The sequence below is a fragment of the Ostrea edulis genome, chromosome 3 (genome assembly GCF_947568905.1).
Source record: "Ostrea edulis chromosome 3, xbOstEdul1.1, whole genome shotgun sequence".
NCBI classification, from domain to species: Eukaryota; Metazoa; Mollusca; class Bivalvia; order Ostreida; family Ostreidae; genus Ostrea; species Ostrea edulis.
Genome location: NC_079166.1, coordinates 82,423,492 through 82,447,537, shown reverse-complemented (window position 1 = coordinate 82,447,537; position 24,046 = coordinate 82,423,492). Strand labels below are relative to the sequence as shown.

The window sequence follows — 24,046 nt, the reverse complement described above, 5'->3', positions numbered from 1 at the left end:
TTTATTTCTCGCTAAAGAGGGATAATCGCGTTTTAGCGAGAATATCTCGCTATAGGGGAAGTGTTCCCAACCTGGTAAATACCATTGTCCATTGTACAGACTGCGACACACCTAGCCCGTGCCGATCAGCTATCTTTAATCAGGGGAAGTATCAGAGTATAATATTTACCCTGTATTGTGCATGAATCCTTATACCGTATGATTTACTGGTCAGAGTATTGCAGATTTATAAATCAGGAAATCATTTAGGTACTTAAATTGTTTATGCATATATAATTTGCATATACAACACTGTACGAGTGTATGGGATGAGAGAGAAAGAGAGAGAGAGAGAGAGAGAGAGATTCAACCATGATCTTGTAATAATCACGCTCTTATTAAGACAAATGATATCGTTAATTCAATAAAAGAGAACAGTAACTCAATGTTGCTCTCATTAATTGATAATACAGATTTATTTGATTCATTTAAAGCACGCAATAATTAAAACTTAAACATACAGTCAAAACTGCCATAGCGACCCACTGTATTAAGCGACTCACTGTCGTATGTGACCATAAAAAGTCCCCCCCACGACGTTACTCTATATATTGTACCTGTATTAAACGACCACCTGTCTGACGCGACCAACGACCATGATTTTTACAACCTTTTCGTTTATTTTCACGAAATTTTACCTCTATTTAACAACTGTACATTTTTCGATTACAACGCGATAACTACTTTCGATTTTGGTTGAGCCGACTATTCTGGGAATTATCGCCCTTAACACTTTCGTTTTCAAACGCACGACTATTCTGGGAATTATCGCCCCTAACACTTTCGTTTTATAACGCATAGTTTGGCGGTGATCTTGTTTAGTAGGCCCTCTGAATTAATTATTATACCCAATCTGTCAACATGCAGGGTCGTGTGTGGTTAATTAATAAAACCCAAGTTGTTGTTTATTTATCAAAATCAAGGATTAGGGAATCAAGGCCGGTTTATTTGAAGGTGTGAATTTCGACAAACTTTACGAAGTGCCGGGTATGCTAGATCGAAAATGAAAATCTACCACTTGTTATACCATTATGTGAAAAATTTGCCCGATTGCGATATAAATCAGGTAAATATTGTGCTTAGGACTGAAATTTTAAACGGAGTATTTGTTGTTTTCCTGCATGAGATACTCGGTTTCCAGAATCATGACCGGAACTAGCGACTCACTTCGACATATCCTGAGTATTTGACACGTCCGAGTTCAAGAAAGTTGCCTGCATTAGTTCAAAGCTTAAAAGATTTGCTGTGCATGTACAATGGATATTGTGATTTATTTAATGTTTCTCAAATTGAATAACATATTTCCAGCCTTTATTGTACAAAAAGAGACACAACACTTCATCATTTGCTTTCTTACCACAAGCATTGCATTTTTTAGTTACACTGTACAAGTAGGCTATACATCAATACTCTTTACAACAAAGTTTTTATAAGTTTCAGAAAATTTACATGCAGTTCATCAATGAGATTTATATCTCATGTAAATGTGTAATATGAAATGCATGTTTATCATTCTTAAACAGATTAAATGTAATTTTTGATGAATTATAAATTATGATACAACACATTGTATTCTAGATTTTTAACTACAGTGTATTATTAATTTTATTTTACAACTATTTAAACCGTACTTGATATTCTTAATGTTAAATTCCAAATGCATGTATAATCATTTTCTCCATCATACACATTATTTGCAAAATTTTATCAATTAACTGCGGAAAATAGGCAACCTGTATTAAGAGACCACCTGTCATATGTGACCTTTTTTCCATTCTCCGTTCGATGGTCTCTTAATACAGGTTTGACTGTATCTTTAACTTCTTATCTACCACAGCCGCTCTGGCTGTTCACTACTACACACAATTCTTATCTCTCACTGCAGCAGCAGTGTGAGGGTTAATTACCAGAGATATTTTGCAGCTGAGGAGATTTGCTGCTGGAATGAATGGTACACACATAAAACTCTCAATATCTCATTTATTTATTGGAATATTTTAAAAATTCAAAAAGTTTTTTATTCATTGATGTTTCAATTTTATAAATTCAATTTTATAAACCCCAAAAAGTTAATTAATTATTTCAAAAATGGCATTCATTTACAATATTTACATAGCATTCCTTGAAATATACACAATAAGTGTAATTAATTCATTTTAACAGTTCTTGGTGGTACTTGAAAAAGCAGTCATTCTTTATGCACAGTCTAACATTACATTGTCTGCATCCAGTAGAGACTTTGTGTCTCTTGTTCTGCTTTGCACATCCCTTACATCGTCCAGCTTTTTCAAATTGAATGGGCCAATGTGCATCCCCACAATTTCCCGTCACTCCAGGTGCCTTACGCTTTCTACTTCCTCTGAATGTTCCGATCATCTGCTGCGCCAATGCCATTCTGAAGTTCAACTGCGTTCTCTTTTTTAGCTCACCTGAACCGAAGGTTCAAGTGAGCTTTTCTGATCACATTTTGTCCGGCGTCCGTCTGTCTGTCCGTCTGTCTGTAAACTTTTCACATTTTCATCTTCTTCTCATGAACCACTGGGCCAATTTCAACCAAACATGGCCAAAAGCATCCTTGGGTGAAGGGCTTTCAAGTTTGTTCAAATGAAGGGCCATGTCCCTTTCAAAGGGGAGATAATCACAAAAATGCAAAAATAGGGTGGGGTCATTTAAAAATCTTCTTCTCAAGAACCACTGAGCCAGAAGAGCTGAAATTTACCTGAAAGCTTCCTGACATATTGCAGATTTAAGTTTGGTCAAATCATGGCCCCCGATGGTAGGATGGGGCCACAAGGGGGGATCAAAGTTTTACATACAAATATATAGGAAATAACTTTAAAAATCTTCTTCTCAAGAACCACTAAGCCAGAAAAGCTGAGATTTACATGAAAGCTTCCTGACATAATGCAGATTCAAGTTTGTTCAAATCATGGGCCCCTGGGGTTGGATGGGGCCACAATAGGGGATCAAAGTTTTACATACAAATATATAGGAAAAATCTTTAAAAATCTTCTTCTCAAGAACCACTGAGCCAGAAAAGCTGATTTTTACATGAAAACTTTCTGACATAGTGCAAATTCAAGTTTGTTCAAATCATGGCCCCCGGGGATAAGATGGGGCCACAAGGGGGGATCAAAGTTTTACACACTAATATATAGGGAAAAACTTTAAAAATCTTCTTCTCAAGAACCACTAAGCCAGAAAAGCTGAGATTTACTTGAAAGCTTCCTGACATAATGCAGATTCAAGTTTGTTCAAATCATGGGCCCCGGGGGTTGGATGGGGCCACAATAGGGGATCAAAGTTTTACATACAAATATATAGGAAAAATCTTTAAAAATCTTCTTCTCAAGAACCACTGAGCCAGAAAAGCTGATTTTTACATGAAAACTTTCTGACATAGTGCAAATTCAAGTTTGTTCAAATCATGGCCCCCGGGGGTAGGATGGGGCCACAAGGGGGGATCAAAGTTTTACATACAAATATATAGGGAAAAACTTTAAAAATCTTCTTCTCAAGAACCACTAAGCCAGAAAAGCTGAGATTTACATGAAAGCTTCCTGACATAATGCAGATTCAAGTTTGTTCAAATCATGGGCTCCGGGGGTTGGATGGGGCCACAATAGGGGATCAAAGTTTTACATACAAATATATAGGAAAAATCTTCTCAAGAACCACTGAGCCAGAAAAGCTGATTTTTACATGAAAACTTTGACATAGTGCAGATTCAAGTTTGTTCAAGTCATGGCCCCCGGGGGTAGGATGGGGCCACAAGGGGGATAAAAGTTTTACATACAAATATATAGTTAAAATCTTTTTCTCAATAACCACTGAGTCAGAAAAGCTGATATTTACAAGAAAACTTTCTGACATAGTGCAGATTCAAGTTTGTTCAAATCATGGGCCCCGAGGGGTAGGATGGGGCCACAAGTGGGGGGGGGGGGGGGGGGGGTTCCAAGTTTTACATACAAATATAGGAAAAAGCTTTAAAAATCTTCTTCTCAAGAACCATTGGGCCAAAGAAGATGACATTTACATGAAAGCTTTCTGACATAGTGTAGATTCAAGTTTGCAAAGGGTAGTTTGGGCCATAATAGGGACTAAGGTTTTACATGCAAATATATATGGAAAGTCTTCAAATATGGGCCAAGGTGACTCAGGTGAGCGATGTGGCCCATGGGGCTCTTGTTTGAAACTGAGATTAACAAGGAATAAGAGGGACGGTATTGGCAGTGGGACATTTCAGGACTTTTAAGGATAATTTGAACACTTAAATTTGCCTTTTATAGTCCTGCAAAGTCTCACTTAATCCTGCAATCTGAAAGGGGAGAAAGTGGGATTATTCTGGACATGTCTTGGAAAGTCCCAGTAGACAGGACTGGGATTTTGCAGGATTTTATTGGATCTCCCTAAAAATCCTGCTTTTGAGTTGATGCAGGACTCCTGGAAAGTCCCAATTTATCCTACTAACCTGTTTTGGTCTTTACCTACTGTGGAATAAAACTCGAGATCCAGGATATGTGATACCTTTTCTGTAAAAGTGGCAATTAAGAATGAAATTATGAATCAAAATGATAAACTGATAATAAAATTTATTTAACATACATATACATAAATTTCAGCAATACGTGGATGAACTTCCAACGCAAGTGCTTTGAAAAGCTCATTTAAATGACGGCTCGGGTGAGCTAAAAAGCATCATTTCTTATGTAAAACACAAAACAAGAGGTCCATGGGCCACATCACTCACCTTTATAGTCATCTTGGTCCATATTTAAAGATTTCCCATATACTCGTACGTAAAACTTTTGTCCCTATAATGTGGCCAAAACCTACCCTTGGGGGCCACGATTCAGGGTTGTCACTAGAAAATATTGAAGACGAGTCCCAGTATCATGGTTTGTAAGCAGCTTAAGTCCCATGAAAATTTGACGAGTCCCATGAAAGTTGAATTAAAGAGTCATTTAGATTTTTCCTATACACCTCTATTTATACAGAGTGAACACAAGCTGATGTCGTACCTCTGTTACCACTTTCATCTTCAACAAATTGCAAAAATCAGTTAATTTTCGCCAAGTCCATGCATAACAGTGCAGTGATCACTTTGTACACATGAAATTAAAGGTAATCATTCAGGACTCGGTCTCATACAACTAATTGCCCATGCAAACAGAATTACTTCCCCGAATCTCCTATCATCACAACAACCCTATTCAGTATTAAACAAAATTTTAATTAAATAATTATTGTGATAAAATAGATGTGTACTAATTTTGTTTGTAAAACGATGTAAAATCTACCAAAGTTTACAAACTACGCTACTTTCGATTCCAATAAAAATGGCTACCAGAAGACAAACATTTATAATCAAATATAGATCCCGATTTGTAAAAAATAAATAAGAAACAAAAATCCAAAAAACTGCCAGTGGCAAAATGTTTTTTACTTTGTATCTTTTCTAATTATCTTTTTGATATTATATTCTAATTTGCACCTAATTGACTGCACTAAACAAACAAGTTAGATTGGGACACTGTGAACTCGGTGGTATCATCTCGGTTCACAAGAGCGTAACGTTTTACCTAGATTTTTCCTACGAGTTTTAATTAATACACAATATCAGGGCTTCTAAGTAAAATTATGATTTTTACTCAGAGTCTGAGACACGTCTGCGGGGCTCGCCATATCAGACAAACCCAAATGAATTTTCTGTGTCCTATTCTAGCGTTAGTGACAACCCTGTGATTTTTACAAACTTGAGTCTACACCGTATGTCGGGAAGCTTTTGTGTAAATCTCAGCTTTTCTGGCCAAGTGTTTCTTGAGAAGAAAATTTTTAAAAAGATTTTCCCTGTATATTTGTAAGTAAAACTTTGATCCCCTATTGTGGCCCCATTTGTTTATCTTGATGTCAGGTAACCTGGTTCAAAGATCTATTTCTTTGACTCGTGGGTGGGGGAAGGTGGCTCCAGACCTAAACAACTTGAGACGTTCTCTCATCTTGTTTCTAACTTCTTCGAGGACCATCTCTGGATTTTTCTCTGGTACATTAAGGCTTAAAAGATAGCATAATGAATTATTTGAAAGGTTGCATAGCAGGTTTTGTAAATGAACATCATGCACAATTTAAAATATCTATGTCTTGAACTTGTATATATGTACATGTACCTTCTGCGCCGTCTTCTAAGCCATCTTTGGTCTCCTGGGCCTTCTCTGGGCATTTTCCTGTCACACTGCATGATGTCAGTTCATCCACTGAAAACAGTGCCTTATTATACCCCCCGCAACAAGTTGTGGGGGGGGGGGGGGTATACTGGAATCGGGTTGTCCGTCCGTCTGTAGACGCAATGGTTTCCGGACTCTAAAGCATTATCCTTTCCACCTACCGTCACCATATCATATATATGGACTACCCATGGGATGAAGATGTTCCCTATCGATTTTGGGGTCAAAAGGTCAAAGGTCAAGCGCACTGGACATCGAAGTAGTAATATGGTTTCCGGGCTCTAAAGGGTTATCCTTTCCACCTACAGTCACCATATCATACATATGGACTACCCATGGGATGAAGATGTTCCCTATCGATTTTGGGGTCAAAAGGTCAAAGGTCAAGTGCACTAGACATCGAAGTAGTAATATGGTTTCCGGGCTCTAAAGGGTTATCCTTTCCACCTACAGTCACCATATCATACATATGGACTACCCATGGGATGAAGATGTTCCCTATTGATTTTGGGGTCAAAAGGTCAAAGGTCAAGCGCACTGGACATCGAGGTAGCAATATGGTTTCCGGGCTCTAAAGCGTTATCCTTTCCACCTACAGTAACCATATCATACATATGGACTACCCATGGGATGAAGATGTTCCCTATTGATTTTGGGGTCAAAAGGTCAAAGGTCAAGCGCACTGGACATCGAAGTAGCAATATGGTTTCCAGGCTCTAAAGCGTTATCCTTTCCACCTACAGTCACCATATCATACATATGGACTACCCATGGGATGAAGATGTTCCCTATCAATTTTGGGGTCAAAAGGTCAAAGGTCATGCGCACTGGACATCGAAGTAGCAATATGGTTTCCATTTAAATTCTTTAATGGCTTTTTTCATCGCATGGAGATGCTGTGTTCCTAGATACCTTTTGGATCATAATACTGAAGTTTTACCTATTACCTACACCCTTTGGGAGATTGGGGTAAGCGGGGGGTATTCTTAGTGAGCATTGCTCACAGTACCTCTTGTTAAAACAGTCACTTGATGGTATTCTAAATTCACCACTATCTCTTCAAGTCCATGCTACAATGAAAGAGAACATGTACTAGATAAAAATATTGGAAACAGGATGATAATTTGTTAAGGTGTGACAATTCCACTAGACTGCCAAAAAAGACTTGAATTTATCTTGTTTAAATTATGTAAACCTATACTTTGGTATATCCATTGTTCGTTTCTTCGGAGCTGGCATCTGCATCGTCTTCAAGATTCTTGGGTTTCTACAAAGTTTGACACATGTGACTTAATTTACCTGCAATCTAATTAAAATTAGACCTTTCATCTCGCTCTTCATTATGTGTTTGTCGCTCGTGAAAAGTACTTTAAATACTGTTAAAGTGTGAAATATATTATTACTTATTACAAACCAAAAGTAAAAATACTAACCAGCAACGCCATGTATTTTGAACAACTAGGCCTATCCCCCAGTTCCTGGATGTAAGGCGAATCCTATATCCCTATCTGGAAGCTATTCCATGCTTGATTGCATACTGATTCTGTTGAATGTTCTCCATCCTTGCAAATATTTCACTGATTTCGCGCCCAGAAAGTAACATTGAAAAAAAAGCGCTTTAATCACTTGCGTGAACGTCATGTCATACACTGACTGACTCGTACCCAGCTAGGTCAACACGTAACCAAAAGACGATCGGTAAAAAGTTATACAATCGACCGGTGGAAATCCAGTGTATAAGACTTCATATATATATATATATATATATATAATATTTTATATATGATATATCTTATATCGAATTAGAACGGGGAGAAGAAAAAAACATGACAAGCTTCGTTCATTGTACAAGTTGACCGAAACGACGTCACCGGAAATTACAACTTACAAAGATTTGTGAATGGAAATCAATAACGTCGGAATGAAAAAGGACTTCGGTAACGGATGACACTCTGTAAGTACCATATGCTTATTTTGTTTACGTTTGTAAATTATTATATGCATTGGAAAAATACACCCTTGATCACTGGACCACTCGAAATTCCTCGGTAAAATCATTCTATTTACAGCTTAACATATCAAAACAAACTACTCTTTTTTTAACGTAAACTATTGACTGGTTCGATCTAGATGGAAAGGGTATAATCACCAGAACATTGTATCATGGATATCCATCGTTATGATTCAGCTGACCTTGTTCTGTAATTATCACTGCTTCGTAAAATAACTACGGTTCCAAATTTAGCATGGCAAGCAGATTGTATCCATCAGTGATAATTTATTGCTATTTTCACCTCAAAACATTGATGTGTCAAAGAAACTTTTCTAAATATAAAAATTTTAATCAGTGTCTTAATTTGTAATTAATTATTATTGCAGGAGATTGAGAACCCAAAAGGTACATGCTGTGCAAGAAAGATGTAAACATGCGAATTCCTAAATGTACTAAATATTAACACATCAACTGCAATCTTCAGTGGTGACATCCAAAGTTGATATGCCATTAGTACTTCAAGTGAATGACCGTGACATTGGAAAATCCTTTTAACTTATCATCACTTGAGCCTGAATTGCAATCCTTTTGATACAGACATTTTTTAAAGCTGCTTCGAACATTAATGCCGATGTGTCATCTCTAGAAATGGAAAAGCCTAGCTACCACAGAATCTGATGAATTTTTTAACATTCTTTCACACAAAGAAATCTTCCTTATTTTGAAGAAGGTAGCCCTGGAACTTCTGGAAATCTGTTATCAAAATGATCTTAATAATCATACATGCCAACTTTCCCGATTTAGGCGGGATCTTCCCGATTTTACCCTCCGGTCCCGCTTTCCCGATCGGGAAAGCAAAATTACCCTAAAATCCCGATTTGAAATTTTTTCCGACCAAAATTTCCGATTTCACGATTGAAAACGAGTTTGAAAGCGGGATAATCGTGAAATCTCGTGACCAGAATTGGAAATCCCGCGTCATTTCTGAACTGGCCAATCAGAAATCGGGACAATAGTCAGCCATTGCTGTTTACCTGTGTCGCATGGCCTGGTGTTGGGTTGGTCTGCCTGTGTCGGGGTGTTTATTGGACAGTACGAAGCATGTTTTGATAGTAATTAATCGGGAAGACGGATTTCAAATGGACATATCCTTTACACAAACGTGAATGACAACGATGTTAGTGTCACCACCAAACAATCGGACATTCCGCCTCTCGCTGACAGCATCCAAAATTTGCAATAAGGTACGTCAAGTATATATTTTTTCCAACTATAATAATATAGGCTATCCAAATCTATCCGTCTATAGCGATGTATTATATAGTCTATATAGTGTAGTATTCATTAAATATACTTTGTGATGCATAATTCGCACAAGTCTGTACTGAATTTTTTATTTAGCAAGTAGCCTTAATTTACAAGTAAAACGGAATATTTTGATGTGGTTTTTTTTCCTGGTAATTATTTCAGATGTCATGTGCAAAGGTTTTGTTCGCAAACTTCATAGCAGGGCAGATCACTCCTTTTTTGGTTGCAATGCAGATTATTCCACCAGTCTCTGCAAGCCCATGTTTACAGACAAGCAAGATCGCCTTTGCAGTCGTACCTAAATGCATGTGCTTTCATTTAAATTTTGATATATAGACCGGCCAATGTTTATTGTATGGTGTAAAAGGATGCAACCTTAAATATTATTTGATATTATGTATGTGACTTGTTGGAGAAGATTTTTTGCTGAATAGATGATTTTAATAAAATATTAATGTATATCTTTCAAAGTTTTTTTTATATAGTTAATGGTCAGACACATTTGATGTTGTGTTAATATATGATACATTAACAATGATTTGATTGATATTTTATTTGAAAGGACAAATATTTATTTTCATGCTAAAATGTCGTGAATTTTGAGCTTTGAAAAAAGGTCGTCGCGCGTAAAATCCCCCATGGGGATTTTTAAAAGTTGGCATGTATGAATAATACACTGGACAATAATTGTTCTAACCTAAAAAACATGATGAACCCGATTGAACTCCTGTGATGAAGCATCTCAAAACTCAAATTATGGTAGTCTTTCAAGTGACATTGAGGATTTCAATAGCTCATTTGACAGTAAAGTGATTTTTATTCAAGTTCAGACTGTTGTCATTCTAAATTTATAAGAAGTGTTCTCATAGCCAACATCTTTCAAGTCAACTTTTGATGAAATATAGTCTTTTCTATTACAACGTATTATGACATGATCGTTGTTGTGTACATACATGTTCTGATCCACGAATCATTCACTGTTCTTATAGTTTTTTTTTTTAGCCTGAACTATGTCGCTATGACGTGTCAAGGTAATCCAGAAAATGTAAAATCTTTTCTTTGATATGGCAAGGGTTTAATTTTGTAACAATTAATATCTAAAAGTCCTGTAACCCTCATCAAAGTCCTTTATAATCTGACTTCATTGGTTGTAAGATTTTGAGGGTAATTGCAAGACTTCCCTCTTTGCATACTTTTAACATGAAGTCCTGGAAAGCTGTTGAATGTAAAGTCTTGCATTATCTTGAATGTATCAAGTGTGAGATTTTTAGGGAATTTCTGGGACGATGTTTTCATCTTCATTTTATTATAAAGTCCTGAAAAACACAAGAAAGTCCTAGAAAAACCTGCTTCTCTGAGAGTGGGACTTTGTAAGACATTTAGGTAATAAATATGTCCTATAAATTCTTGCAAAGTCACTCTTGACGTAAGTGGGATATTCCAGGACAAATGCAGAAACATGAAGTCCTGTATTATCCCACTGCATTAGGACATAGGAGAAGTGGGACTTCACAAGGAAGTCTCAGGACTTCCAGGGATATCCTTCATTTATGCAGAAAAGTGGGATTTATTTTCAGAGGGGATGTTCTACTATGTAAACAAACATCAAGCAATGGAACAAGGAGAGGAAATTTATTTCAAAAATGTAGTGTATAAAACAGCGGTTTGGGCTAATGAAACATGGAATTTGTGAGGAGCAAGCATCTTAATTTCTGATAAATGTGATACTACAATACTTGACAAATAAATATAAATATCATTTATCATTTTTGGGCTGGAATTGTATTTTGTTCATGAAAATTAATGGTCAATGCACTCTTCAAAAGTTGTACAATTATAAAACAAAGTGACAAATTGCATAAATGAAATAATTTTAATTCTTTTCAATCTGTTACCATGGAAACAAAGCCTGCTGCATGGGTAGTAATTTTATATGCTTTCTTAAATGTTTATGGTCCAAATATTATGTTTAAAGTGAAATTTTTCTGACGTAGGTCTTGTAAAGCTGCTCAGTAGGTACTTTTTTTGTTGCCATGGCAACCAATTTAAATTTTATTCAAGATATAAAAAGTGCTATTTTTTGTGTTTTAAAATAAAAATGTCCTACCAATTAGTATAATCTTGTAGATAATACTATTTTTAAAAATTCTACGAGCTTAATTTTTTACCCCATAAGTTTGCCTCGTGTAGTTTTTATACCACTAGTATTCCCTTTTGTACAAAGATCCCGAAAATGTAAAACATCACAAAAATAAGCACATCTGGTCAAAAAACGAAACGGGCAATTTTCTTTAAAAAGTCAATTTTTAAAAGATGAATTCCTACTGAACATACTGATATGCAACATGACTTTGTTCGCTACATGTCAAAATGTCACAAACCTTACCTTAAGTTTGCAGATGATCAAAGCGTTTTCAGACTAGAATACACGTCTGCTAAAGTAGTATTCTGATCCTTCTGTGAGATGTAGACATTGCAGGCCCAGCATCGTGGATCCTCATTCTTCTTGACCTTGTAATTTTCTTTTAAGATAAGATCGATGGACAGCTTTTATAGATTTTTATAGGCCCGTCTAAGACGGGACATATTATGGTATGGCGATCGTGTCCGTCCATATATGTCCATCTGTCCCACTTCCCTTCCAGCTCATAACTTAAATACAGGTAAAGATCGGTATCTCAATATGTTGAATACCACAGATGTCTCGAAGTGAGTCGACGGTCCCGGCCAGTTTTAATATATTCATGATTTTAAAAAAAACCCAGTATCTCGAACATGGAAATCTCAAATACCTGGCTTATCTCGAAGTAGATCTCCCAAACAGGTGCTAAAACCACATACCTGAAGTATACAATCATCCCGTTATGCTAATTTTACGGTCTGTTGGACGTTTCTGTTACGTCTAGCATGGGCTACATGGAATAATTGCTGATGATCACGCCTTATTATACCCCCCCGCAAACGAAGTTTGGGGGGGTATACTGGAATCACTTTGTCCGTCTGTCCGTCCGTTTGTCCGTAGACGCAATTTGTCCGAAGTTTATTTCTAATACCGCTGGACATATTTCATTCAAACTTTATGCACATCTTCTATATATTATGTAGTTGTGCATCTCCTATTTTCATTGAAATATTTTAACAGTTGTAGAAGTTACGCACATTTTCTTTTCATTTTGGGGGTTGCGCACTTTGTCCAGAGTTTAATTCTAATACCGTTACACAGATTTGATTCAAACTTTATTCTCATCTTATATATATAATGTAGTTGTGCATCTTCTATTTTCATTGAAATATTTTAACAGTTATGGAAGTTACGGACATTTTCTGGTTTGGTTGTACTTGTAGTAATAGACACAATTTGTCCAGAGTTTATTTCTAATACCGTTTTACGCTCATAAGTCAATCAGGAATTGAAGAAGTGGAAAGAAGTTCAACAATGAAGTTCAACTACATTTCTTCTCATCCGTCCGTCCGTCCGTTTGTCCGTAGACGCAATTTGTCCGAAGTTTATTTCTAATACCGCTGGACATATTTCATTCAAACTTTATGCACATCTTCTATATATACTAATGTCATTTATTTACTGACAAAATCAATGACAAAGTAAAGTTGGCATAACATAATGATCTTTAACAAAGTGAATATAAACTAAAGACTAGAAGAGTTGACCAGGGATTTGCAATCATACAGCCTAAAATGTGCCAAATAGTATTCATTGTTTATATTAAGCATATTTTTAATATTTCATGTACTGCTGTACTGTAGAATATACACTTCTGCATTCACATTGATTGCCCTGTAGATAATGTGAAAATATCCAATGTGCTTGCATTAAATATTTCCCATCATCTTATATGCCTCGCGGGGGGGGGGGGGGGGGGGGGGGGGGGGGGGGGGGGGGGGGTAGGTAGGTAGGTAGGTAGTATTAGTCCCATTAGGACAGTTCTAGTTAGTCTCAAGCTTGATTTGGGAGCCTTAATTATGCAAACTGGGTGTTTGGAAGTGATCTTGAAATGCACACTAATATACGTAAGATATGACACGATAATTCAACAAGCAGCTTGGGGTCGAGTACTGAAATAGGAATTTAATTTTGTCGTATTATAACGTTTACACATGTTATTACAAGTCAAAGTAAACACTAAACACATCAAAGTGACATAGAAATCAAGAATTAAACAATAAAAGACCTTATTGTTTAGAATATCGATCAGCACTAAAATTCAAAATTTTCAGTATCTGATAAGCAATCTACATGTAACAAATGACCGAGGTCTTTCGTATTCAAACGGGGGGGGGGGGGGGGGGGGGGGGGGGTAGTTGGATTATCTGGCAGTGGTATAAAAAAGGAATCGTGAAGTTCAATACAATCGAAACAAAATTCCAGGCTATGATAGAAGTAAAAAAAAAAAAAAAAAACCACAGAATACATTTAAGGCAGCGATATTTCCCGTTTCCGTATTTGTCATTATTACAGTGATTTGTTTATCATTTACAAAGCGTATTAAACAAAAATCAGGGTATCAGAAATGCACTGAACCAAACGCGATAACTGATTATCGCTATGGTAAACAATTTTGTAGAATGTAAGTTGTAAACGGTTTTTTCCCTTGTATAACTTAATTGTACCGATAAATGGTACCTTTCCCAATGACAAAAACCATTGATTTTTCCCAATTTTGAGACTAAAAATTCCCAATTCAGTTGTAAAAAATAGACCTCTGACATCATAACTTACTTAGTTTGAAACGTTGTACAAGTTAACTAAAATGTTCACTTTCGGTATTAAATCAAATATGCAGGAAAAAGAGTACCAATTCTAACCTAAATTGGCCCTCTCACTAATTAACTTTATCAAATTATTAATTTTAAACAAATGACCGTAAACATTTCAAAGTTCATTCCAAGTGTTGATAAAAAACGACAAAAATTATACAGGGTCCCGTGCCTTTTATACTGATGACCAACACAGCAATGAATCGCAACCAACTTAGTGCCCGCATTAGTAGGTTGATAATATTATTATTGTGTGGATGTAGTTGGTACATGAGTTAATTGCAAGTGGGATTGAGTGAATATAGATTACAGTTGTATGTATGAATGTGTATAAAATACAAAAATGAAACATTAAAAGATAAAAAGAATAAAATAATTGCAATGTTTATTCATTTTGTGCCCCTAGGGCCCCATAATACTCTATATATATGGTATCTGTTAATTAATGTAGGTACAAAAAATGCATTCTCTTCATTTTAGATCAAGACTGCTACAATTTAACAAACAACGTAAAACTGATTCAGGATACAAAACAGGGCATTCAGAAGCCTGTCAGAGAACCAACAGTCACTTCATCTCGTACCCCTCAAAACCCTGCCATAAAACCCACAATAACTTCAATGATATCACGCTCAACTTCTACTAAATCCAGTATACCGTGAGTATTAAAATATCCTTCAAAGAGGATTGAACCTGAGTTTTCCACTAGCATTATCAATTCTTTTGGAATCATAATTGTTTTTAGCGCACCTGAGCTTTTTTTTATCACTTTTTGTCTGATGTACGTCCTTCAACTCTCTTTTTGTCAGTGCAACTAATCTGAAATTGCACAAAAGATCTTGATGAAACTTTGTATTTAATAAGGATTTAATGTGTCAATCACAGGCACTTGTTTCTGTAAATGACTTATGTCCTCTGTATACCAATAATAACGCAAGGTACCTAGCTTCAAATGACACTGAATGGCACCTCCTGAGAATGTTGGCCTTTTGAGCTTCCAGGGAATATACGATGCAAATGTATTTACTACCGTTGTATTGTGCAATCATTCAACTTAAAAACCATGTATGACATGACTGCATTCATTGCCTCTTATCGCCGAAAACTGCAACAAAACATATGGGTCTACAGCTCGGTTTTCCGTTTTATACCACGAAGTGCTATGTACTGATACCACACAGAATAAGCACAGATCCGTAAAATTAGAGATGCGGGGTAGGGGGTTCGCCGGAGAAGTTGGAAGTTGCACATGGCTTATTCAAATTTCCTGACAGGCAATGATAAAAATATAATAGTCATGATAAAGATCTTCAGAACCTTAATTAGTGTGTGCATGGGTGGGTGGGGTGGTTATAGTGTTCGTCACTGCTGTCTCAATTTTTTTCCCTCAGGTTGGGGGTGGGGGATTTATAACTTTCAAGCTTACATGCATTAATATCTTCTCATTCACTACTACATAGTACTATAAAAAATAGTGGAGGGGCCATTCTCGCAATATATCTTCATTTGCATGCATGAAAATAACAGTTAATGTTCATTGTCAATTAAAAGGGTTGGCCAGTCCCCTCCAAAAAACATTGATATGTGCCTGCAGCGTTCTTGGTACTTATGGTGGGTTTCATAAAACTTCAATGTAACAACAGGTACTTGCCACATCAATACATATCACAAAGTCATGCAATAACACATCACTAAAAAAATGTCCTTGCTCTATTTTGCATATACTTCCAAATAATCTTTTATCTGTATTTTCTCTGACTTTCCATAGACCTGCATGAAACATGCAATTGGCAGAAATATTTCTCATACTACATGTAGTTAACGAAGTTGTATTTACAGTAAGTCATATATTAGTTTCATTATCTTCATCAGAAATGATTCCGACACGAAAATATTTTTAAATCTCCACTCGGGAAGTCTTAGCTTCTATCTTCTGACGATGTGTAAAATCCCGAAACGTACGAACAGGTTTGGTTTTTTTCAGTAACTAAAAATAGCGTACAGCGTCTTCAATTCAAAACTGTTATTTTGTTAACAACGAAAGCAATATTTTCAAGATTTTTTGGTAATAAACATCGTATCAATTTATTGTGATAATAAAACAAAGAGACTTTATTTTTCAACACAACGAATACACAATTTTCATTCTGTGCAGTATCAGTACATAGCACTTCGTGGTATAAAACGGAAAATCGAGCTGTAGACCCATGTTTTGTTGCAGTTTTCGGTGAAAAGAGGCAATGAATGCAGTCATGTCATACATGGTTTTTAAGTTGAATGATTGTACAATACAACGGTAGTAAATACATTTGCATCGCATATTCCCTGGAAGCTCAAAAGACCGACATTCTCAGGGGGTGCCATTTGAAGCTAGGTACCTTGTGTTATTATTAGTATACAGAGGTCACAAGTCATTTACAGAAACAAGTGCCTGTGGTGTCGATATATGCAGAGAATCCTGATTCAATTTTTAGGTCACCTAAAAGTTTGTTACTCAGATGACCTATTACAGTTGTTCATTGTCCATTGAGCATTCACAATTGAAATTTTAAACTTCTTCATATCAAGTACATTCCAATTTTTATGCTCCCGTCGCAAAGTGCATGGAAATACCCTTGTCCTTTGGTCCTTCCATGACACCCAATTACCCGGACTTTTTTTCTAAATGCCTTCATAATTGAATTGATTTTTAGGTCACCTGAGTAAACTCAGGTGACCTATTGCAATTGGTTGTCGTCCGTCGTGCATTAACAATTGAACATTTTTAACTTCTTGATAACTATACTATTTCAGTTCTTTTCAAATTTGGCATGAAGCATCTTTGGGAGAAGGGGGGCATCTATTGTAAATTTCAGGACTATTGCACCCCTGGGGCCCAAGGGATGGAGCAAAAACTGCCCAAAATGACCAATTTTCAAAAAATTTCTTTTCTAGAACTGCACATTTTAAGTAAACTAAAATACATGGTGATGTAAAGTAGGATTAAGGCCTCTACCAAAATTGTGTTTATGTGTAAAACACTTAAACAACATCTTCTTTAGTGCTATTGATGCTAAATTGAAACTAAATAGACATTTAGAAAGAACAGGCAGTCCTTTACCAAAATTGTACATGTAAATTTCATGATCCTCGAGTTATAGGGATTTTGACGCCAGCTCAGATAGGGTGTTGCCAAACTTAGTACATGTATATAGTGTTTATCTGTAAAACATTTAATTAACATCTACTTTATAGTGCTGTCGATACTGAATTGAAACTGAATGGATATTTAGAAGAAGTAGGTACATGTAGTACTAGTCCTTAACCAAAATTGTAAATTGCATGATCCTAGGGGTAAGGGTTTGCATGGTTTCGGGGTGGTGTGAAAATTATAATAATAATTTGAAGGATTTATTTAGATTCGCTGACACTGTAATAAAATCTAAATGCATACATAGGAAAAGCAGAAAAGAATGTACAAAAGATGGTGAATTTCACAACCCAGGGGTTTGATGGGTCCAAATTAGTCATATCTTTTGATGTTTTGATGTTAATACACCTATTATATTATGTAAAGCCTTTCATCAGTGTATGTACTTTAGAGGGCATTGCAGTTTTACGAACACATCTTGTTATATACTGTTGCTGCATGAACATTAGAATTTAGCTTTAATAGATATTCAGAACTTGAATTTTTTTCTAGATTCAATCATTCATCGAATCAATCAATCTTATTATTTTGATCTAATAGAATTATTTCTTTTTATTGCTTTAATATAATAGAATTATTTCTTTTTATTACTTCGATCTAATGGAATTATTTCCTTTTATTACTGATAGGGACTGGGTGGTGACTGTTATCAGCTGTTCCGTCATTTTTGTCAGCATCCTTGTTCTTTTTGTGGTTTTGTGTGTTTGTAAACTGTAAGTATGCATGTAAACAATTTATGTTGAAATTAAGTTTAGAATCTTTGTCACCATTTTCATTACTGTTATCTTCACTTTTAGCTCACCTGAGATATAAAATCAATTGTGCTTTTCTGATCACCCGTTGTACGCTGCGCTATCCATCTGTCTGTAAACTTTAATTTTTTTTTTCGACTTTTCTTAATCCATTTGGAAAATTTTTAACAAAACAGAGCATTCTTCAGGAAAAGAGATTCAAAATTGATGAAATGAAGGGCCATGCCCCCAACCAAGAGGAGGTAATCGAGAAAAGTTAAACAAAAAATAAGGTGGTGTCATATTTTAAAATATTACGAAGGACCAGTAAGCTAGAAAAGATGAAACTATAATGTGAAAAATTCCTGACATATTGTGGATTTTAATTTTTTAAAATCATAGCACAAGGGGATAGGGGATTAAAGTTTTAGATACATGTGAATATAATGAAAATAAATTTTGAAAACCATCTCCTCGAGAGTAGTAGGACCATGATATTAAAACATATGATATGCAAGCATCCTCATGTAACCTAAGTTTAAGTTTTTGGTTTCTCCAGATCATGGCCCTAGGCTTAAGGACATGCGGGACGATGTGGCCAAAAATAACTTGTCTATGAATATTTTTTTTTCATGAAGCACCATTGTTATGTCCTTTACAATGTGTATACATTTCATGGTATACAAGGGAGGTAATATGTATCATGGAGACTTAGCGCCTAATGAATAGGCCTATTATTTGAAAGATAATCAAAACATAAAGGATTTTTTATTTGTATATTTCTAAACATTTTCACTTTACCCTGTGTCTGCAGCTGACAAGTCGTTTTTTCATCGTCTGTCATTATTATTAATGCTTAAGCGCTTGACGTATTCTGGAATCTGAAACGAAAATAGTCTCTTTTTAGATGCTACATGAATAACCCACGTGATGCCTTGCAATCACTACCTTAAAATTGGGTCTTTCATTAGTAAGACTTGGTTCAATGAACTTCTTTCAATGTATGAAATTTTCCGGATTTTTATACGCCCGTCTTAGGACGGGACGTATTATGTTATGGCCTTCATGTCCGTCCGTCTGTCTGTCTGTCCGTCCGTCTGTTAGCTTTTTCGTGTCGGGCTCATAACTTGAATACTATGAGGCCTAGAATAATCAAACTTTGTCAGATGATGCATCTTGGGTAGAAGGTGTGTCGCACATTAAAACCAGGTCGCTATGACTTTTAATTAAGAAGATATGACCAAATATGGCAAAACCCTGTCCGACTCATAACTTGAAAACTATGAAACCTAGAATCACCAAACTTGGTCAAATAATGCATCTTAGGTAGAAGGTGTGTCACACCCTACTTTAGGGTCACTGTGACATTTAATTAAGGTGATTTTTTTAAAAAAAGTGTATGTTTTAATGGGTGCAATCCCTTCTGATCTAATGGTTTTTTAGTAACCTTATTCAAAAATGTTACATCAAGAAAATACATATTTTTTAAGATATACTGTACAGTTTTTTAAGCCTTTATAATGTTTCTTTTGTTTCTAACAGTAACAAGAGAAATTCCACTTGTCCCATGGGGGTAGTATGCAAAGGGCATTTTGATAAGATTAATTAATGGGTTTAGTGTAAGAAGACTGTCTTAATCACTTCTGGTAGAGCATCTCTGATCAAGCAGGTGTTATCTATATCTCTAGGGAATTGGGCAGAAGGAATCTAAGCCTCTTAATTAGTAGTGATCTGTCTTGGTGGCTAGCCTTTATTTTCAAAATGAAGTTATCAAAATTAATTTGACATTGTACAATATAATTTTTTAATTTTTTTTTTCTTAGCAACCAACATGCAGAGTGTCATTTCTGAGTAAGATGAACAGATGGTTGCAATATGTATATAGGCATATTTTAATGATAAGTAATTTGATGTTTTATTAAGATGTGGCAATAAAAAGATATACAATGAGCAAAGCTGCAGATTTGGCATTTGTTTAAATCCAAAACTACCAGTTGAAAAAATATAAAAATGCACTATTTGTTTTCATTAAAAAACTACAGCAGAGAGAAGTACATATAGCATTATGAATGGAAAAATCATTTTAGATCTTTTTACTATTAAAGTTTGACATGATTTTCTTTCATCCACTCTTCTCTCTTTTGTGATAATTAAATAATGATTGACGGGCGTAACATGTGCTGTGGCGATGCACTTTATTTCCCAACATGCTGAATGAAATTTGGTATGTGGTTTACTATTGTATGTTTACAGATCAAATTTAACTTTCACCGTGGTTGAGTGATTTTTACAAGATTTGTGGGACTCTAAGCCATATGTAGTTTTCATAGACTTTTTTCTTAAATCAACTATGGAATACGTAATTTGATATTACATGTGTTAATCGAATGTCTTCCACTGGCAGCCAAAAAGGAGGTCACAGAGTACGAATTTGTTGTACACGCCGTGTGATTGGTTCGCAAAGACATTGCTTAGTCTCGGGATCATCCGAAGGGTCTCGGGATTATTCGCGGACCAATCACACGACACGTTATAAATTCGTACTCTGTGACCTCCTTTCTGGCTGCCAGTGGAAGAGATGAAGCCCTGTCCGATCAATGCACGCAAGATTGTGTCAAATAAAAGAGATGAGATGGGTTTTGAGTTGAAGATACCTGTAGTATGACATCTCCCCGACCTGCCGCTCGTCAAAATTCCTTAGGTAGCGCTGTAATTACTTGGAAAATGTGCCCGGAAACGGGGACCCCCTGTTTGTTTACAAATTTTTGTTTCTTACCTTGTGTATTTTATTATACCGGTAGAAGGCCAATCTTTAAAGCTTACAAAAAGCGTGAAACGATTACATGAATCGAAAGAGGGATGAGATAGACTGGGAATTCATACATTTCAGAGAAATTATTGCCACCAAAAAAAAAATTATGAAAAAAAGGGGGGGGGGGGGAGTAATATCCATACTTCAGGTGCCTGTGGTAAGCCCTGCTTTGTTTCTTCCCAACCTTTTACTTTTTTTCTCTTGGGACATCTTTCCTTGATGACGAGAAATTGTATTTGATAGACATTCCCGCACATATGTCAACACCGAAAAATGTCTGTTTACGACGTAATTTATTAATTTGATAAATACTTTCTTATATTTGATACAAATAAACTGGGTTTTTTAAACATTCAAAATGAAAATAAATTCATCTAAAACATAACTTTAAACACATTAACATCGAGTAGATGTAGTAAAACATCACTTCCAACTGCGACTTATTTATTAGAACTAAAAATAGAGATTGTGTCATCATGCAGTTCAAAATTGCTCGCAAAGTCTACAGTTATTCTTTTTTAGTTAAGAATAAAATATCTTGTGGTTTAAAGTAAAGTTTCTTGTTTATTTTTTCAACACGACCAGTCGGACAAGTAAATTGACATTTTACCCGACCAGGCCTATCATTTAGTAGACTCAGTCGGTCGGACGTGCCTTAAAAGTGTCAAACCCTGAGCTGCTTACAACTTTCAAGGCATAATAACTGCACCATTGTTTCTTGGATCAGAAAAAAACCCACAAACTTTAGCAAGCAATTGAGAAACTGAATTAACAAAAAAGTATTATCTATTATACTAGCATATCTATGTACATTTGTACTTTTTGTATGACTTATAACAAAATAATGATGTCTCACTAATGTAAAGTTTCTCGTGTAATTTTCAGTCCGATATGCATGTATTGTAGTCCGAAGAAAAATAGAAGTGGAAGAAATGTGAATGAAGATGGGTAAGGATTGACGATTTATATATATATATATATAGTCTGAAAAGTATTTATATGCAATGCATTTTGTCTTCATGCATCCTTTTGTCTGTTTACATAAGAATATGTGTGAATGAGATGAAAACTGCCTTGGTTTTTGGTACATGTAGTTTTTCAACTTAATGAATAGATGACAAAGTATAGCTGATAGTGCATTTGCTTTTAGGCCATCTGTAAATGTTATAGTGGTGGCATATACTGACTACAAACCGACATTATACTGAAGTTTTGTTGGGATTCGGAACAAATAAACTGACCAGTTAGCCTTCTCGTCCATTTATTTACCAGTCAGCATAATGTTGCTTTTTGGCTCGAATGAGCTTTTCTGATCGAACTTTGTCTGGTATCTGTTGTTGTCTTCGGCATTGTTAACTTTTCAAATTGTCCTCTTCTTCTTGTCCTCTTTAAAGGAGAGATAATCAAGAAAGGGTAAAAATAGGATGGAGTCATTTCAAAATATTCTCAGGAACCACTAGGTTAGAAATGTATGAAGGCTTCCTTACATAGTGTAAATTCAAATCTTGGCCCTTGGAATAAGGTGTACCACAGTTGGGTATCAAAGTTTTAAATGCAAATAATTTGCAGGGAAAATCTTTAATAGTCTTCTTATCCAGGATGAGTCATATTAGTATGCAAACATCTCCATGTAGAGCAGATACTAACAAGTTCAAATTGTGGTACCCATGAGTAGAATGTGGGCACAATGCTGTTCTCGATAACAGCATGGCTATGATTACTCGTATCAATATGCAAACATTCCCAGGTAATTCAGATAGAATTTTTTTTAAATCATGACCATCAATAAAACTTGGGTGGGGCCACTATAAGGGATCAAAGTTAATTATATAGGAATATACAGGAAATTACATTATGGTCCCTGGGGTATGGTGGGGCCACAATAGAGGATCAAATATATAGGAAAGTATTTCAAAATCTTCTCAAGAACAACAGGACCATACTTTAATTACCTGGTAGTCATGTTGATCTGCAATCATCCCTAGGTAGTGCAGATTTAAGTTTGTTTAAATAGTACATGTAGCTCCCAGGACCATGAAGTTGGGTGGAGCCACAGTAGGGGATCACAGTTTTACATGGAAATATACAGTATAGGGAAACATCTTTAAAAATCTTCATCTCAATGACATTAGGGTCATGGTTAGTCATATTGATATGTACATGTAAGTATCTTCAGGTAGTTCAAACTGTCCAAGGGGTAGGGTCACTAAGGACAACAATAGTCATATTGGTGGTTACTCATACTGGGACATCCTCATGAATTAAAGTTATATCATGAACCTTTTGGGCTAGTTTGTGGTTACAATAGGGGTGAACAATTTTCATGGGAATAAAGAAAATCTTCAGAGTCACATCAGCAGGGCTAAGGTGACTTAGATGAGCAATGTGGCCTATGCACCTCTTGTCATTATTATTACCCCCCTTTCAAGAAGAGGTACATATTGCTTTGTACCTGTCGACCGGTCTGTCAGTATGGGGGTTGGTAGACCATGTTATCTTTTCAATATCTTGAGAACCATTCACTTGATTGTAATGATATTTCATATGTGCCAGGATTGGTTATGAGAAGAAAAGGACTCCTATTGATTTTCAGGTCAAGGGTCAATCCACTCTGGACATAGGAAGATATTGTCCGCTCAATACCTTGAAAACTCTTTGCTTGACAGACATCAATCTTGGTACACTGGCACATCCTAATCAGTAGATGACCCGTATTGATTTTGAGGTCACATGGTCAAAGGTCAAGGGTCAAACTGGACATAGAAATATCCTGTCCGCTCAATATTTGGAGAACCCTTTGTTTGACAGACATCTTAGTATACTGTTACATCCTAGGAAATAGATGACCCCTATTTTTGTTTTGGCCATGTGGTCAAAGGTTAAGGGTCAAACCTGATATAGGAATATATTGATCCCACCATGTCTTAAAAACCCTTTGCTTGACATACATCAAATCTGAAGGACTGGCATTGC

At 35.8% G+C, this 24,046-nt stretch overlaps 1 protein-coding gene across 7 annotated transcripts in view; it reads left to right on the top strand.

Moving 5' to 3' along the window:
• Positions 1 to 24,046, top strand: part of LOC125674775 (uncharacterized) — a 47,089-nt gene that overhangs the window by 16,474 nt on the left and 6,569 nt on the right. For 2 of the 7 annotated variants that reach the window (XM_048912052.2, XM_048912051.2), the window contains exons 6-8: positions 14,821 to 14,998; positions 18,160 to 18,243; positions 21,959 to 22,021. In XM_048912052.2, coding sequence (XP_048768009.1) covers positions 14,821 to 14,998; positions 18,160 to 18,243; positions 21,959 to 22,021 — 325 coding nt within the window. Of the gene's footprint in view, positions 1 to 14,820; positions 14,999 to 17,574; positions 17,618 to 18,159; positions 18,244 to 18,458; positions 18,525 to 21,958; positions 22,022 to 24,046 lie in introns of those variants that run through there. The other 5 variants (XR_007370250.1, XM_056159212.1, XM_048912053.2 and 2 more) reach the window with 5 other exon arrangements.